The 19,763-nt window shown below is 35.8% G+C and overlaps 1 protein-coding gene and 1 long non-coding RNA gene across 11 annotated transcripts in view; one reads left to right on the forward strand and one right to left on the reverse strand.

Annotated features, from left to right (window-relative positions):
• DPYD (dihydropyrimidine dehydrogenase) overlaps positions 1-19,763 on the reverse strand; it is an 851,480-nt gene that overhangs the window by 408,258 nt on the left and 423,459 nt on the right. For all 4 annotated transcript variants that reach the window (XM_042997970.1, XM_042997965.1, XM_042997967.1 and 1 more), the window contains exon 12: positions 16,573-16,757. In XM_042997970.1, coding sequence (XP_042853904.1) covers positions 16,573-16,757 — 185 coding nt within the window. The remainder of the gene's footprint in view (positions 1-16,572; positions 16,758-19,763) is intronic.
• Positions 10,446-19,763, forward strand: part of LOC102965059 — a 47,485-nt gene continuing 38,167 nt past the window's right edge. For 2 of the 7 annotated variants that reach the window (XR_006221725.1, XR_006221722.1), the window contains exons 1-3: positions 10,452-10,626; positions 11,425-11,575; positions 18,748-18,841. This is a non-coding gene — a long non-coding RNA (uncharacterized LOC102965059). Of the gene's footprint in view, positions 10,627-11,424; positions 11,576-12,903; positions 13,068-18,747; positions 18,842-19,095; positions 19,143-19,763 lie in introns of all 7 variants that reach the window. The other 5 variants (XR_006221727.1, XR_006221724.1, XR_006221726.1 and 2 more) reach the window with 5 other exon arrangements.

The raw sequence follows: 19,763 nt of genomic DNA on the forward strand, positions 1-19,763 counted from the left end.
CCAAATTTACCTTATGCCACCCTCTATGTTAATACACCTATCAGTCACACAGGACTTCCACTAAACTCTATCTTTCGCTGGGTGTCTACAATTGCTATCCTCTCTTCCTAGCATGCTCTTTTGTATTCTTTCGTTTCCATTTAAACTTTACTCCTACTGCCAGGTACTAGCTCTTTTAGCAACTGCTATGGACCTATTTGTATTCCCTCAGAATTCATATATTGAAGCCATAACCCCAAAGTGATATCATTTTGAGGTTGGGCTTTGGAGAGCAACTTAAGTTTAGATGAGGTCATGGAGGTGAGGTCCTCATTTTGGGATTAATGCCTTTATAAGAAGAGACACATGTGAAGACACAGTGAGACGGGAACCACCTACAGCTAAGAAGAGAACCCTCATGAGAACCCCACCATGTTGGCACCCTGATCTCAGACTTTCAGCCTCTGGAACTAAAAGAAAATAAATTTCTAGTGTTTAAGCCACCTAGTTTATGGTATTTTGTTATGGCAGCCCAAGCTGAGTAATATAGCAATCTAAAACAGAATCACCAATGAGTCAAGTGACCTTGTAAAATGTGCTTCCTAAATCTCATGTGCTCCATGATCTAAAATATTTCATAGCCATTTTTAATCTTTAAATGATATTTATGGAGTACTTACTATATAGTAGGCGTTGTGACCAGGTGGTAAAACACAGGAGTAAAAAAGGAACATTTTTCTGGTCTCATGGATTTTACATTACAGAGTGATGGAGGGAGAGGGATCAAAAACATAGATGAGAGGGTGTGTGTGTGTGCATGCCTGCGTGCATGTGTGATGTTGTGATTTATAATAAGAAATATATATGGGGGGGCACGTGGGTAGCTCAGTCAGTTAAGTGTCTGACTCTTGATTTCAGCTCAGGTCATCATCTCACAGTTCATGAGATTAAGCCCCACGTTGAGCTCTGGGCTGACAGCAGGAAACCTGCTTAGGACTCTCTCTCTCTCTCTCTCTCTCTCTCTCTCTCTCTCTCAAAATAAATAAATAAAACTTAAAAAAAAAGAAATGTATATTTGGTATTAATCCCGCTTCTAGTTCCTAAAACCATTGGAATTTCTGAAGTGATGAGAGCAATGAAGGTCTTTTTTATGTTAATTAATGGATGAAAGCATCTAAGGATGGGGGCTGGTTGCCAGGAGAATCAACCACTTGGTTAGAGGGTTGGAACTTTCTGTCCCATCCCCTTGACCCCCTGACCTGCAGGGAGGTGAGAGGGGCTGGAGGTTGAATCAAGATTTAATCAATCCTGACTATGTAGTAAACCTTCCATAAAAAACCAAAAGGACAGGGTTCAGAGAGCTTCTAGGTTGGCATATGAAGTGGAGATTTAGGGAACTGGAAGTTCTGCCATACCTTGCTTTGTGACATCTCTTCCACTGGCTGCTCCTGAGTAATATCCTTTTTGATAAACCAGTGATCTAGTAAGTAAAATGTTTCTCTGAGTTCTGTGAGCCAATCTAGCAAATTAATTGAACCCAAGGAGGCAGTCATAGGAACCGCTGATCTATAAACAGCTGGTCAGAAGTACAAGTAGTAAACTGGACTTACAATTGGCATCCTGAGTTGGAAGGGGTCATAGGAACCCCTATCTGTATATAGCTGGTTGGTGAAAAACACAAGTGGTAACCTGGGCTTGCGAATGGGGTCTGAAGTGGCAGAGGAGGGCAGAAGGTGGGATAGTTTTACAGAAGAACTGTGCTTACTTGTGGGATCTGATGCTATCTCAGTGTAGACAGTGATGGAATTGAGTTAAACTGTAGAATAACCAACTGGTGTCCAAGCATTGCTTTGTGGTATGGGGAACCCCTACCCCCTCATACACAAACATTGCAGTTGGGTTCAGGAACGCAAAATAGTGTGTTTTCAAGTGGCTTCTCCTCAGAAACAGAATGCAGAGTATGTGTGAGTTAGGGAGTAGTGTGGCTAGGGGCAAGGGAAGGTTTCCATTTGGTGCCCATGGAGGCTTCTTTAATAAATAATATCTGAGCAATACGAGGAGGTGAGCAGAGTCATGCATATACCACCAGTTTTGGTACACTCTCTGACTTTAAAATGAATGGTTCAATTTATCACCTGAGCTACTGTAATAAAATTGGTTTCTTTCACCTTCTACTAATTATAATATCATTCATTAAGAAAATAGCACACAGACTTTTACACAGAAGCTCTATGTCATACAACCCAAAGGGTTTGTTAAAAGGATAAACCAGTGAATTAACTTTAAGAAGTGGTTTGTAAGTTATCCAAAGGCCCCCCCCAAATAATACATAACATGTTGACAAATTTTCAAAAGTGTCAATCAGTAGGGTAACAATTGCCATATTCACAGGCCCAGGGGCAAAGGTGGTGACGCTGCTGACAAGATGTCAATGTCTAGTGTAAGAAAAGCCTGGTGACCAGCACAGGGTGGTGCCTGACAGCAAATCCATGTAGCACAAAGAAGTCAGCATGATCAAGGTGAGAGTGATGAAGGTAAATAAAAGAGGCTGACATTTAAGAAAGGTGACAGCAGCAATGTTAAATATTAAGACTTGGAATAAAAAGCTCAAAATTGTAAGTCAACAACCTACCAGGCAATACCTGCTTTTGTGTTAACCTATTAACCCCTGTATTTCTGGGAGAAGTCTCTGAAACAGGCTAAGGTGGGGATAGGATGCAGGGAAAAACTAATATAGTCGTTCAGGGGTCACTTCTGTGCCCAAATCAGGTTAGTAAGGCCACTTGAAAACTCATATGTCTCCTCTTTAAAACACCTTTTATAAAGGATGGCTGTGAGGATCACACGAGAAAAATTATAATGCACTGGTATGCTCATTTTCATCCTTCTGTTTCCAGGATCACTGTACCCCACCACCTGTTTTGTCAGCCTAAGTAGTTATTTATCATCAATGAGCCACATGAATTTGTGAAATGTGCTTCCTAAACCTCATGTGCCCCATATTCTAAAGCATTTCCTCGGCATATTCAATTTTTCAATCATAGTTATCAAGTGCCTACCATATGGTAGGCATTTTATTGGCCAACCATCTACTATGAGGTAGGCATTGTTCTAGGCACTGAGGATACCACAGAGAACAAAACTGACAAACACTCACTTTGAAGGCTATGCTCCCATGAGATGTTGTCTGGCATATGGTGACTATGCAATGCAAGAGAAGTGATCCAAAAATGAAATAAGATCATTCTGAGGATTAGTTGCATGGATTATAAAAGCTCAGTGCCATTTTTCTCATCCCTACTCCGGCACAGAGTTCTCTGATGATTGACAGGGGCTTACGTATGTGTTCTGCCTTGCATATTCTCACCTGAAGCTCAACCAAAGGACACCATGAAGATGGGGCAGGATGAACACTGAAAAGAATACTAGGGCTGAGAATGGAAAAACTTGGGCTCTAGCCCCTGAATGCCATTACCATCAACACCTTAAGAAAGGCATTACAGGGGCGCCTGGGTGGCTCAGTCGGTTGAGCATCCGACTTCGGCTCAGGTCATGATCTCAGAGTTTGTGGGTTCGAGCCCTGCATTGGGCTCTGTGCTGACAGCTTGCTCAGAGCCTACAGCCTGCTTCAGATTCTGTGTCTCCTTCTCTCTCTCTGCCCCTCCCCTGCTCATGCTCTGTCCCTCTCTCTCAAAAATAAATAAATGTTAAAAAAATTTAAAAAAAAAGAAAGGCATTACATTTCTTCTGTTCTTTTCTATGGATGTTGTTGCTGTCTTTATCTCTTTGGGGATCTTTAACATATTTATTTTAAATCCCTTTCATACAGTTCTATTATTGTTCTTTTCTCCTGAGTGAATTTTCCTATGACTTGAGTTGACTCTGTTAAAATCTGTTCCTCAGTTTTCTGACCCATATATTAAATGGCTGAATCAAATATTTCCAGGGCCATATCCATCTCAGCAAAATTCAGCATATGTTTTCTAATTTTTAAAATGGGGTGGGGAGGGAAAGTAGTTACTCTGGTAGGTGTAATTTTGAGTATAACGTGAATGTTAAGCCTCTAAAAAAATAATCAGCATATAATGGGTATTCCATAAATTAGATTCTTTATTTTTAACATACATAGCTTGGGTTTCAGAACCATAAAAAACTATAATCTTGTCTTTTTTTTTATGGATAAAGATAGTGAGGCTCAAGATAATGCATGTGAGATTTTAACAGCTTTAAGTCCTTGGGGCACCTGGGTGGCTCAGTTGGTTAAGCGTACGACTTCAGCCTAGGTCATGGTCTCACCATTCCCCGAGTTCGAGCTCTGCATCAGGATCTAGGCTGACAGCTCAGAGCCTGGATCCTTTTTTGGATTCTGTCTCTCTCTCTCTCTCTCTCTCTGTCTCTCTCTCTGCCCCTCCCCTGCTCACGCTCTCTCTCTATCAAAAATAAATAAATATTAAAAAAATTTTTTTTAAAGCTTTAAGTACTAGAGCTGAGAATTCCACCTCTGTGCTCCGAATTATAAGTGAGATAATCAAAAGGCAAGGTAACATTCCCAAAGATCCAAAGGCAGAATTAATGAGCAACTAAGCTAGGATTTTAACCCAACTCTCTTGACTTTTAGGTTTTCATTATACCATTTGTATCTAGATATTTTTCAATCTGATCTTTTACAACTTGTATATGGACTTTCCTAAAACACTGAACACAGAGGAACACAGTTCTGATTAAGTTTTGCATCTGAATTTTCCCCAGCAAGCTAAAGGTTTCCAGTGCTTTGTTCTATTGTGATATTCCCTCCCCCCACCCACCCCCCAGTGCTACACAGCCCCAGGCAACAAGGTTTTGGAGATTTGGCCTTGAATTCTTAACACCTATAGCCCATTTGGACCCAACGACTTTGCAGTGGCTAATTTCTTTCATAGTCCCTCAGCACATACTGAGGTCAGGTTCAGTATGGCATAGATCAGATTTTTCAGATTTTTTCTAACCATTCTAATCTTGAGTTATCTGCCTGAACTAGCAATCTACTGCTGTATTGGTAAGGATATATTCTGCCTTTATGGAGACAATTTCATTTTAAATTACTTTTCAGGTCAAACGTTGCCATTTAATAAAGGTTTGGAACCCTATATAAAGTCAATAAAAGGCATTAAAATTACTTATTAGTCATGGTATTTTCTTTCCCTATCACCAACTAGATAATTTTGTTTTCATAGCTCCATTAGATAAAGGCTCATTCCTCATTTTTTTTCCCTTGATTTCCTTTTATAACATATAGATGTTATAAAAAAGTAAATTCCCCTTCATACACAAAAAGCTATGCATTATTACAAATAGAAATTTTAACAGAAATAAGTGTCAAGCTTCCGATTCTTAATAATTATTTTAAAATATTAGCTAGGGACTACAGCAAAAATGAACATGACTCGACCATCAAAAAGGCAAACCCTATAGACCATCTATAGGGTTTAATGTATGCTTACTTATAAACAAAATAACTTCATTTTTCAATGACTATAAGCAAATTTAACTTTACTATTTCTCACTGGAAGGGATAAAAATGAGAACACATGCACTTTCGATTCTAGTTCTGTCTAAAGGCATAGTTTCCCAACAAGAAATTGGGCTGAAGTCATTTCAATAGAGTGATCCTGACCAAGTGGAAAAGCTTAGCATGGAAACAGCATTTAGCCATGACATATTTCAATATTATTTTTTGGAGTCTATCACTATCTCAAATTGAATCCATTATGATTTAAAACTGCCTTTTTATTGATATTCATTGTTTTTCAACCTGACAGTGACCAATGATTCATATCAATCTTCTTTTAACACAGGAATTAAAGAGTTTGCAATATATCTTAAACTGAAGGACACTTTTTCAATAGGTCTCAAGATTTTAATACAGTTGTCATTTGAAAAGCCTTACGTCCTCTCAGTTGGAGAAGGGTTTAGGGAAGAAGCCAGCTCCGTCGATAAGATTGTTTTTATCTGAAGCAGTGAAGGATTCAAAAATTAGTATGACATATTGATGATGCCTCTTTTTTTTTAAGGCATTTTTTTATTCTCTAAGTGCAGGAACACTGCAGTTGGCTGTCAATCATTAAACCACAAAATGAAGTCCTTTGCCTGGCAAGGAGATCTGCAACTATACCAATACTGGTAAACTAACCACCAAATTATAGCCTTTTCTCTTGCCTCACCCAGATTTCACAGGGGCTGCACACCCAAATAAATGCCTCTTGGCTACCCATTCATCTAACAGCTGGAAAGATGACACTTGACATTTGGAAACTTTCCTGTGAAGATTGCTGCAAGGCTTTCCCATTAGCTTCCTGGTGAGACTGTAAGGTCGAATAAGCTGCCTCAAAACCTGCAAAGGGTAACGGAAATACTCTAATATTCAGCCTGTGCAATTTAAATTTCTAATTCTCAAATCATAGTTCTTCAGATATTGTAGAAACCACTGGTATATTTCAGGGCAAAAGAATGCCTTTGAAGATGTGAAATTAAAATGATATTTTAAGCAATGATAATGATAACAAGTGTCTTCAAAGTTGGCACTGAAGTTCTTCTAAGCAAGAGACTTGGGCATAGAAAAGTTATTCTAAGTTTGTTTTCTAAAATCCCAGACTGTCATATTTTTAGCAACTGCTCACCTTTGTAGAGAACAGTAATCTTTAATATGAGCCACAGTAGCTATCATCCTTTAGACTTTATTTTCACATCATAAAAATTATCAGAGATAGCTTTAAAATCCTTACAATCCAACAGTGCAGGTTCTTTTTGAAAGTCAGTGAGTCCAATATAAAATAAAAATGTAAATATTCCATTATGAAGAAAATACTGTGATCTTATAAATCTTTCAGGTATAAACATTTGCCTTTGTCCTCTTTAGAAAGGTAATTCCTTTAAAAGAGATCCCCAAATCAAATAGTTTTAATAACCTGACTGTTCACTGAAGATATTAGAAAGACAAAATCCCTCACATAATCTCCAACCCTAAAAGTGGCAGAAGGTGAAAGATTTCATTTATTGATAAGAATACACATAATTCAATTAGCTTTATAGCAATGATCCTTTCGTACTGCACTCAATTTTTAATTCCCCATCTTCAAAGTGTCCTTACAATTTTCTATTCTTGTTTGTTAACTCAGTATTTTTCATGTGAAAGATTGACAAGAATGAATAGGCCTCTCTAAATGTTCAGTCATATGTCCAAAGGTAGATAAAATTAATAATATGATTAAAAAGGAAAATGAAACATTTAAAAAAATATATGCAGAAGGGCATTGAAGAAATAGGAGACATGAATGATGTAACTTTCAATCTTGAATGAATCACCATCTGGGACTGAAATCACTTTTTAAAAGTCAATTTAGTAATGCTGAATTGTACCTCATTAGCAACAATGACAGATAGGGATTCCTATGGATGTGCATCTCATGGCCTCAAATCACAAACCAACACTAGGGCAAGCCTAGTTTTCCCATGCCATTCATTCCATCAACAAATCCACCGAAAGAAGTCACAGCTCAAAGAAAGAAATGGAATAGTTAGCAATGACTGGACTCCTCCTTTCTCTTCAAACTAAAATCACAACTACCAGTTTGTACTTACTCGCTCTATGGTGGGATTTTGGCATGGATCTCTCTCCATTAGGTACTGAAATCACAAATTCATTTCACATAGCCTATTGAACTGCCATCAGATGGTAATGACTTTCTGTCACTCTTGACCTGAGGCAAATTTGAACTAGTGACCAAGAGGTTAAAGGCTCTGTATCTCATTACTAATCCCCTGAGACACCTAGTTCCCTCAACAACTACTGATTCTTTTACACCTCAATCAAACCAAAAGAAAATACACAAAAACCTCGAGCAGTAGAAAAGTAGGTCATCAATGCAAGGAATTTATGATAGTTTTGAAGAATTTTACAAACATCTATTTTAAAATGTACCCATATACTATATACAACTGAGTAGAATCACATTAACTGCTACAGAACTTCATTATAATCTTCATTAAAATATCATATAAGTCTCACTGTAGAGCTGGAAAACACTGTAGAAAGGTAAAACTTAAAAGACACCTGTGCTCTGTGATTTTATAGGTTACAAAAGACATTTTAGTCCTAGTATGAAGCCAGAATATTTGTGTCTATCTTCTAAGATTATTCTGCCACAAGAATTAGTTTCAAGGGGAATTGACAAGCTGGAAGGAATAACATAGATTCATAAATAAAATCAAAACAGTATCAGGCACCTTAACACAGATTCTTATTATAGGAATACAGCATATTAAATAAAGGATAAAGTTTGAGGAAGAAAAAAAGACTATCATTTGGGAGGATGCACATAGACAAACTCATATATGTAGTTGAACCATTGAAACTAAACCAAAATTAACTTTTTGTTGTTGATGAAAGCTGACCTCAAATGGTGACAGTGAATAAATAATATTCTGTAACCATTCAACTTCAATTCAGTGACTCCCAAAGTCATTTGTAAACACAGCAACCAGAAGGTTTTTTTGTTTTGTTTTGTTTTGTTTTGTTTTGTTTTGTTTTGTTTTGTTTTTAATGCTTAATGTCCCAATGCCTCCTTTCTTATTCTCTGCAGTTCTTCATAGTCTTTGAATTTCACAGAAAGAATTCTACCTGGAAGAAACCAGGTCTTCTTTTCCTTTTCATTATTTACCTATATTTGAAGAATCTCTATATAATTTCTTTCCTTTATTTGAATTTCTATCCCTTCTTCTATGCTTTCCATATTTATTCTTCCACTAATAACGCTTGTCTTTTGTCACTCAATATTTATCTTTTTACCACTACAAGTGCTTTCCTTGCAGCAACATGTATATTTAGTTGATCCCTTCCACTACTAGTAATAAATATTGTGGTGTTTTAATGTTGTATCTAAGGGATAGTAAATTTAAATTAATAACATGGCTAAGGATTGCTCTAATGATGTAATCAAACCAGTAGGTTTTGAGATGATGGTTTCCATATATTTGGAACAATTTTATTTAACAAAATGTCCTATGTTGGTAAGATCATCTTCTCAGAACTACCAGGACTACTTCAGGGAAAACAAGCCTCTTATCTAGGATTAGAATTTAGAAGAATTTAACCTGTATTCTATTTCCACGTTGGTTCTTAGTAGGGGATGTACCATGACGAGATACACTCAATGTACCTCTACTTTTTGTAATAAAATTTGTTTATATGTTAATACTAAAACAAAGTAAATTCCCAACCTTCTAAACAATCGTATTTTGGTAAATTAGTAACATTTTTGTAAATTAATAATGACACTTTGTAAATACATTTGGTAAAGAAGGACCTTAGACACTTTATAGGTTCCCTTAACAAGTTGGTTGCATCTAACAGACTTACTGGATTAATTTCTTCTCTCCATTCCCTATGTGAGACATACAAAGGGAAGACAAGGAGTGTTGAATCTTTGTAATGGGTAGAGTACCCTGTGTGCCTATGGACTTCTTATTCCACCACTGAGTTGTGTATTTATTGAGTCACTGTTATGTTCCTCACCCCATTTGTGTTGGTTATAAATGTAAAATAAAATCATATAAATTGAAGAGCTATAGGAATGTGAAAAGAAAGGGGGCTAATTCTGTGAAAAATAAGTTGAATGCTTTCAAAAGATATAATAAAGGGGAGTTGATGAAAAAAGAAGTCATTGCATCAAATAAGATGTGGGTTAAACAAATGAAATGACAAAAGACAACCATACAAAAATCCAGAAAATTGCTTGGTATGTTTCTTGAAGGTAATGCTCTCCACTTTAAAAAACAAAACTAGAAGTTGTAGGTGGTATATTATGTATAGGTTTACACAAGAAACATGATAGAACTGTAACCCTTGGCTACAAAAGAATTCAACCCTGCTTTTTTTTTTTAAAGAAAAATGAAAAGGAGAAAATATCTATGTTTTAAAATAAAATGATATGTTTAACAATGTATATATCCTTTTTACAATTTCCACTTTGACTTTTTCAAATTTATCAACTAATTATTGATTTTTGTTTCATAGAATAAGAGACCTTTTTTATATTCCTATGTTTGTTTTTTAAAGGAATGTATTTGATTTAGCCAATTCATTGTTAATGAATGTTTTGGATTTACCTATATAATTAAAATGCTGCATCTTTATCCTCAATTAACAATTAGATTTACATGTTTAATTATATTAATTGAGCTAACTGTCCCTCTTTTATTTCTCTGGAAGTCAGGAGATGTGGAATATTAATAATCTTAGAACTTTTCTAGCCACTTATTCTGGTTAAGGTATATATACACTTTTTAAATGGTTATTTATTTTTGAGAGAGAGAGAGAGAGACAGAGAGAGAAAGAAAGCATGTGCACATGGGAACAGGGAAGAGGAAGGGGCACAGAGAGAGAGGGAGAGAGAGAATCCCAAGCAGGCTCCACGCTGCCAGTGTAGAGCTTGATGTGGGGCTCAAACCCATGAATTATGAGATCATGACCTGAGTCATGACCTGGGTCATGGTAACCAAAAAATGTACAATGTGTAATAGAGGCTAAACAAATAGTAGTAATTATTACAACTAACAAGTAAATATAACAGTTCGTTCCAAGGAGGATAAAAACCAAGGACCACTTCTTTCGTGAGTCTTCTCTAATAACTCTAGCTAACATTGATCTCTGTCTTTGACTACTTTAGTACTTATTGGTTTCACTAAATTTAGCTTTCCTTCATGTATATCATATATTTGTTTTCTATTTCACATTGGTAATCCTTGAATTCACATTGTTGTAAGCACCTTTAGAGAAGAAAGGTCATAGTTTATGCAGCTAATTTCCTTTTTTCCCAGTACAGAACTTTTATCTATCCACCTGTCCACATACATGTGCCCATACACACAGATACATACACACAGACCCCCACACGTGCACACTGGTTAAATAAACAAATCCACTGGAAAGACTCAAGTGAAAGTGCAAATGAATTTTAAAACACATTTTTTTTGTGTCGCTATAGTCACTCTTTCAGTTACATACTCTTTCTTTGGGTACACTACCAAAATTATCTCAGATATTCAGTAATTCTTATTTAAGCAGAAGAAAAAAACAAATAAGCCTGGACTCCTAACATCATAATATTATAAACAACAAAGGTGAAGTCATATTGGATCATTTATTGGTACCACTAAATAAAGACAAGTAAGTTTCATATTAAAATAATGACTTTTAAAGAGAGAAATGTTGACAAATTGGAAAATGTTTTTCTCTGTATTAATACAAGATCTGACACTCTCACTTTTTATGCAAACAACTCCTACCACATTCCTGCCTCATTACATACCCCTGATTAAAATCCTAAACTGGGCATTCTTATCATGTTCTAACCCCAGTATAATTATAGATCTTTTCTCTCATTTTTCCTACGTATTGTCTATGTTTAGGGACTCCACTAACCCAGAATGCCTTTTGGTGAAATTAAAAGAAGCCATTGCACAGGTGCAAGGCTTAAAGAAGCAGAAAGCACCTTTGTGAAAATTCAAGGAAGGCACTCCTTACTCTGAATAGAAGCAGCACAAAAGATACCATTGTTAGGTGAGTGGAGCTTGGTCAGATTTCAGTCGAGTGCCCGTTCTGTGAGTACCCCTGGGCAGTGAGTAGGATCTATAGTCTTATCTGGCAGCCCCTTTAAGTTCCAGTAGTTCAAATCACTCAGGTTTTCTTATCCTCCTTCTTTATTTGTATCTTGATTTTTGCGAAGCCTTTGCTGACTCCACATTCTATACCCACATCCAGAGAGAATCAATCATTATCTCTTCTATGTCATCCTGTGCCATTACATTTTTTATTAGTACATTTATTATATTGTATTAGATGTATGTTTACACAACTGTCTTCCCTACCAGACTGTGAGATTTTTAATGGCAAGCTTCATGTTTTAATTCACATTTATAAATCTACTGATGAGTACTATCTAAAGAAGATAGCACTATTTTTTTAATGTTTATTGAATGAATGAATGAATTAATTAATTAATGATTCCACGCATGAATGACTATGTGGATAGGCAGCTGGATGTATATGGATGAATAAATAAATGGCTAGATAAAATGCTTTTATAATTACCTGAAATAGCTTCTTTAAATCTTCATCTGTTAAAATCTTATACTATTTTTCTATTCAAAATCTCCTATTATATATTTCTTCTCTAATACCATTTTAACAACTCTAATTATCATTACTCATTTATTAATAAATAGTTTATTTTTCCCTGAAAAGACCATGCCCTGAAGTGATGAAGTAACTTGCCTGAGGTCACATGGTTCAAAACTGTTAGAACTGGGTTTGAAATCAGGTCTGTTTAGTTCAGAGTCTAAATTTCCAGCTGCTGTATTTGTTACCTCTCTTCATTTATTCACTTTGGTACTCTCCCAAAGCCAAGTGCCTTGAGTCCAGCAGCTGGTACTCAATAAGTGGTAACTGGTCAAATTAACTAAAAAAATTTAAGTGGAGCTCTCTTCAGACAACTATGGGAATTACTGAAATCCCAACAAGGATATCTTTAAATAATCGCATGTGTCTGAAAAAGCATATTACAAATAAATCCAAAGTATCCAATCGCAATAAATGTATGCGTGAATTAATACTATAATGTGGGTATTAAATCATTTTTAAAGTATACTATCTAATGTTACATTTCCTCCCAAACTAACACAAAACATAAGACAAGCAGTGATAAACCTTCATTCATGAATACATTAAGGCATTATAAAATTTTTCTTAACGAATGTTGCACTTGAAGGAAACATTATTTATTTACAGTGTTAATGAACTTATATAACAAACTCATTAGATTTCTTAACTCCTCTTTCAATTCCTTTAAAATGAATTATCTCACTCTATGCATTTCTCCTATTTAATAGATGAATATGCTCTTTATTTTGAGGGCATAACAATACACAAGCATGGTCACTGGCTTGTGCAGAGACAGATCAGTAGGCAGGCTTCCCTCAGGAAACAGCGCTACAGAACACAAAGGAGCAACGTGTTTCTGAAAGCAGAGGAGGACTCAAAGGCTGAAGGACAGGTAGGATCTAGACAGATGACATGAGTGGAGTAGGGGAAAGGCCCAGATTCAGGAGAAATCTTGGTGTGCTGGGGAAAATTCAAGTTGGCATCATAAGTTAAGGAGTTTGGGCTTTATCTTGACTGCAAAAAGGAGCTTCTGAAGGGTTTTAAATGAGGAAATTAGGATCAAACTTATACTCTAGAAAGATGACCCTGGTGGCAGCATAGGCTCATCGGATTTGACAAGGGAAGAAGTGGAGGCAATTTGAAGAGGTGATAGAGGCCAGAACTAAGTTAATGACAGTGTGGAGAAATAAAAATCTCACTTTGTCTATATGTTCCTTTTTAGTCTTATCACTGCTTAGCACTTTGCAACCAACAGGCAGGAAGGTGGAAGTGTTGATTTTACTTGACAGAGATTTTACCTGCCTTCCATTTCTACTCCATCTTTAAAATGCAATTCAACACTTTGTTTGACAAGTCTAAAGCCTTCAGCCAAATCCAAAACTCTTACCGGTCACGAATTTTTTATTTTATATTTCAAACACTATCGTTCCTAGCAATATGTATTTTTAAAGCACGTGCACTTTTCTTTTTCATCATACCTCAAAGTCTGTTTCTTTTATGGGTAAGAAGAAGCTAAGTAAAATGACTGCTCATTTTTTTCAGTACACATTTATTATATTCAGGGAAGTAAAAAGATAAAAGTAAAGTCAAAAGAAAAACATCTTTAGAAATCCTTTCGAATGAAAATTGTGAAGTAGTACAAAACCACCACAATCACAAAGATAGTAAATATTCTCTATGTACTTTAATTTAAAATCTATAAATAGATTTAAATATTTAGAAAAAAATTAACACATGCCCTTTGCACTGTCCTTCATTCAATTTTACCTTTCAATTCTCTTTAGCATCTCTGCCTTCCCATCATTTTTAGTTCTGCGAACTGAATTCATGCATTCACTAGGTTGAAACCTAGCATAAGAGCCTTCTCTCTCATCTCCTGACTCTCTTTTCATTTCTTCAAGAAGCTAACAGATCGGTCAGTGAGATGTCTGGTCAACCAAAAATTGTATTCGGCCCCAAAAACAGGCAAATTAAAATAATCATATGAAAGAGTCATTACAGAGATAGAATTGACCAGATATACAAGAGAGAGAAGAGGAAAATAAAATTTGATAAAAAGTTCCTAAGTAAAGATGTACACAACAGTGTTATTTTATATTAAGAAAAAGGTGTGTGTGTAAACACACTAGTGTACATCTTCCAACCATATTTTCTTTAGAAGTATCTCTTATTCTGAGACTGTGTTGTTTCCTACTTCTCTCATAAACTTCCTTACTAATATATTTCTTGTATATGTAATATAGTAAATGTTATAACATGTTTAAGGGCTTACTTTAACGCCATTACACAGTGAAATAAGAAGATGTCAGCCCTATTTTGGTTTTGAAATTGATTTGAAAACTGTATTAGTCTGAGTAATCTAGAAATCAGTAATCTAGAAGTCTGAACAGGGGTACCTGGGTGGCTCAGTCAGTGAAGCAACCGGCTTCCGCTCAGGTCATAATATCATGGTCTGTAAGTTCGAGCCCTGCATTGGGCTCTGTGCTGACAGCTCAGAGCCTGGAGCCTGCTTCGGATTCTGTGTCTCCCTCTCCCTCCACCCCTCCCCTACACATACATATTCTCTCTCTCTCTCTCTCTCTCTCTCTCACACACACACACACAAAAACAAATAAACATTAAAAAAAATAGAAATCTGAGGAACACTGATGTAGAGGATTTGAAGCTGGGTACCAGAAATGTTAAATACTGGAGGTGGAACAGGTTCGGGAGCACATATTTAGTTTAAAGCAGCGAATGAGAAGTGTAGGAAACCAAGTGGAGATGTCCAGTGAGTCTGAAATATACATCAGCACACAAGTAAAGATTTCCAGTGGACAGCTGAACATGGAAGAACACAGATGGAAACACAGATGAGAGAGTTATGCAGGAGAAGGTGCAATGGGGATCCTTGAGAGTACTGTGACAATAAGTAAAATGAGGAAGTAGAACTACAGGGTGATAAGTTTTATGACAGAAAGAGCAAAAGGAGCCAATTTAGGAGTCCATCCTAGCCTGTCAAACAGCTCCTCTGTGTACGTCTGAGGCCATGGGGACTCTCCAAAGTACAGGTGCTCCAGAGACTGGAGCTGGAGCCACAACCAGCTTTTCTGCTTTGGGTTTCCAGGTTTCTGCCTGTTAAATTGCATTCCTTTTCCTTTTTTTTTTTTTTTTTTCCTAGCCTAGTTCCTTCTGACTTCTACTGATTTGGAGAGCATTATTAATTTTACATTTGTCATCTCCACAACACATTGTTTCCTAAATCACACTTTTGTCTCTATGCATGACCCAGAGGCTGGTTACACTCGTTCTTAGAGCCCTGTATTTCTGTGATACCACATTATGCCCAGACCACAACATCCCAAGTCCCACTACTCAGAGACGCTGGGCTGAGGTGGGAATAGGTCAGTGAATTGAGCCTAAAAAGCATGATATAATCAGTACTGGGTCCAGGCTCTACCTAGTAGGTAAGTAGTTCCTGCCCAGATTACAGAAAAAGCAGGGGGACAACCAGAAAAGACTAAATGGTCATGGCAAAGTGGAAGAAAACTATTCAAGGAAACATTAAAGACAAAGTAAATTTTATTACCATGTGAGAAACAAACAAAAGAAACTGAAAGAAGAGAGGCAGACAGCATGTTATGAATAGGGGGTCTTTCCTGAATAGGAAAAAAAGAAGAATTTTATTAACAAGAGCAAATTTTTCCAGAAACATTTTATATAAAGGAGATCACTATATCTGTGTTTAATTAAATTATAGAGCAAGAAGAAAACAAAGCATTTTGTCAAAAAGTAAGACAACTGATATCTAGTAATTATGGCTTTTTTCCCCCACGACCCTCTAGTTACTGTAAGAGTATGCTTGACTTTATATTTTATCATTTTTACATTCTGCATTTGTATCATGAACCTAAATAGTGAAAAATTACAATTGAAATTTATAAAATACTTGTTTTCTTTTCAATTAGGTACATAATTGGTACACAATTAGGTACATAATTTGGGAAGTGGATAGGAACTCATCTGATTCAAATGGACAGACAACATGGTATTCTGGACTGTGTAAGATCATTAGGAATATAGATCTTATCTGCTATCATCTTGTGTACCACCCAGATTTGATAAATGTATTATCTATGTCTTTAAGCCATTAATAAATATTTTGAAAACAGAAGAACTAGTAACTTCATGGCATTTCCCTGTAGAAATGCACACTGAACTCTCAATCAATTAAACAGTTCTGCTATCTAGTCCATGTTAAAAAAATTCTATCCAACTTAATATACGTATATGATGTATTTCATATACGGTTATTATATGTCATATATAAATGCTGTCATGAATGAGTAGCAAAAATAAATGAGGAAGTATGTATCCATTGGGAAAAAAAATGGCTGAAAGTGATGGCAAATGCCTACCTGTATATATTTGTGAATGTACCAAGAAGCCTGCTTTCCATCATTCACTGATTCCACTGTAGTGTTAGCCACACCAACAATATCACCACCTGCGAACACCCATGGTTCACTGGTTTGCATAGTTTCTGGATCTACTTCTGGGAGATTCCATCTGTTAAATTTTAGAGGGCTCAAGGCTTCTTTTACTGTAAGAAAAAAAAAGTGAAAGATAAGAGGCAATGACTGATTTGTGCATCACATAACAATAATTTGAAAATTAAAAAAATTATGACTTAATTATTGTTCTAGGGACTCAAACAACTGGTTTTAATGAACCATAAAAATGGAAAGTTAATGAAATATCTGAGTTAATAATATATTCAAGGCATACTGATTTAACCAATTCAAAGTATACATCACAGGTAGGTATTAAAGACTACATATTTGGGCAATACTTCAGCTCTGGTATTTATGTATAAGAAGTACAGATCCATGAAGAAGGAAAGTACAGCCTTTCACATGTTTGAATGTGCATATAATCCATTTAAATCCCTTTAAATGAATATAAAATGAATTTTCTAAAATTTTGTTTGTCTATACCATTATTTTCACAAATACGATATCACTCATAAGATCCTAAATTTGTTCCTGTGTGTCACAGATGTAAGTTATATTGTGAATTTGGGTGAATGGCCAGTCTCCTTTCACAACAAGAAATTTTATAAACAAAACAAAGCCTTCTACATTTTCACCAAATTATTCGCACCTAATGCTAAGCAATTTGATGGACCCACAATATAGCTACATAAGCCATCAATTTCTTTTAAAAATTTTTTTTACTGTTTTATTTATATTTAAGAGAGAGAGACAGAGCACAAGCATGGAAGGGGCAGAGAGAGAGATAGAGACAGAATCTCCATCAGTGCAGAGCCCAAAGTGGGGCTGGAACCCACCAACCATCAGATCATGACCTGAGCTGAAGTCGGATGCTTAACCGACTGAGCCACCCAGGTGCCCCTCAATTTCTTTTTATTTTATAGAAATCAACAAATGCAAACACTACCATTGGTTCCTTGTGGAAACTGCTCTTTAAAGAATTTTAAGTTATTTGCTGTGCTCCAGTAAATCTAAAAGTGTCATGGAAAAGGAAGACTTTGAGTTCCTTTAAGAAAAATATCTAACGTGGGGCGCCTGCGTGCCTCAGTCCGTGTAGCGTCCCACTTGGCTCAGGTCATGATCTCACGATCCATGAGTTCGAGACCCGTGTCTGGCTTTGTGCTGACAGCTCGGAGCCTGGAGCCTGCTTTGGATTCTGTGTCTCCCTCTTTCTCAGCCACTCCCCCGCTCATTGTCTGTCTCTTTCTGTCTCAAAAATAAACATTAAAAACAAATAAAAAAAAAAAAAGAAAAATATGTAAAGGAATCTTTGAGTAGACACATAATCCAGATATTTGGAAGAGATCATGGAAGAGAATGTAAGTTATAGAAAGGGTTCAACAAGAGAAGGGCATAAAGGTTGATAGCACCATATATAATGGCGCAAACTGAGCCAGTGTTTAGGATTAAATGTTCTCTCCAGGTTTTCCTGTCATGGATTTTAAGTACAGCATCTCAAGACAGACTTGTGGAGCTAGTCTTTAATTCAAAAGAGAATATAACAACTTAAACTAAAGAGACTGTAAGATTTTGGAACACAAAAGTTAGTTGTTTAACAAATTAATGAGTTAGTTTAAAGGAAAATAAGCAAATGTTAAAAAAAATGTTATTCTGATATCTAAAACCATTTCTTCTCAATAAAAATGGAAAAATAAGACACAAAAATAAACCTTTGTAGTTTTTCTACTTGAAAAATATTAGAATTTTAGAAAACTATTGAGGAATTACTTTGTGTGTTCCCTACAAGACTGTAGGTTCCATGAGAATAGCAATGTGTCCATGCTATTGGGTACTGTACCACAAAGCCTAGTACAGTACTTGTAGCATAAGAGACACGCAATTCAGTAGATGAGTGAATGAATGAACGAATGAACGAGCAGCTGGATTAGTGCTATTGTGCTCAGGTTTTTATTCAAAAATCTAATACTGTTTATATCTCTGATGTGATTTCACCTTTCATCGAGAGTAAAATTAAATATTCATGTAATTATTTTCAATGCAGAATGGCATTTTGAGAAGATTTTTCTAATGTCTTTAAAGGTCACATGAAAAGACACCTTTATCATTTGTTCCCCACATCATAACAGATCATCACTACCATCTGTTGATAATCTGAGTTGCAAAAAAGTCAATGGTGAGTATGGCTTGTCAGTTCAACCTGTTGTAATAATGGTAACTGGAACATACCATCATTGAATGGTTTATGTAATGGGAAATAGAGTAAAATATAATTCTCCTGTATAAGAAATGACCTTATTTGTCCAAGACTTTGGTACAACTTTGCTCTATATAGAGAACTGAAATAAAGATTTTTAAATGAGAAGGAATTCAAAATTATTTCACCAGGAGATCAAAGCCCTTTTATACATTTTTCTCATTTTTTTACAGAAGTATCCTTGAAGGTTAGCACAGATTTCACTCTAAGCTTGAGCAAGGTAGGGATTATGCCTTAGTTATCTTTGATTTCCCATAGCAGCTATTAGAGTCAAAGACATATATACTGTGAAGTTATTGAAGCTTAAGCTTCAGGCTCTCTCACTTGCATGGTCCTTTTTTAAGGCCCTGTGCCTAAATTTGAATTTGTAATTTTTTTCTTTTAGATAAAAGAATCTTCAAATTATATAAGCTTCAGGCCTCATAAAAGTTAAACTTACCATTAAATACAGTGCGTTATACACAATAGGTGCTGAATAAATGCTCATTGAATTAAACTGAAGTTCTTGATTAATGCATTTTATAATTTCTTATGACTTAAAAATGTAAATAGTATGATTTACTTTACTATTAGAGCTCTATCACTAACTCAGTCAATAAGTAGTTAGGAGATGTTACTGTAAGTTTAATAAGTAAATCTTGCAATTCTTAAAATATTTAGCACCAACACCATAAGCCACCTAGGATCATTCATTTGTGAATTCAAAAGCACAATTCTATTCATGGGTCTTTCCATTATGTATGTATTATTTTATGTCCCTACACACTCATACATACTCATGTTTACTCTTGAAACATGCTATTTCCTCAATATTTGATTCATTTATACCTTGAAGACTTGG

The sequence above is a fragment of the Panthera tigris genome, chromosome C1, assembly GCF_018350195.1.
Source record: "Panthera tigris isolate Pti1 chromosome C1, P.tigris_Pti1_mat1.1, whole genome shotgun sequence".
Lineage (NCBI taxonomy): Eukaryota > Metazoa > Chordata > Mammalia > Carnivora > Felidae > Panthera > Panthera tigris.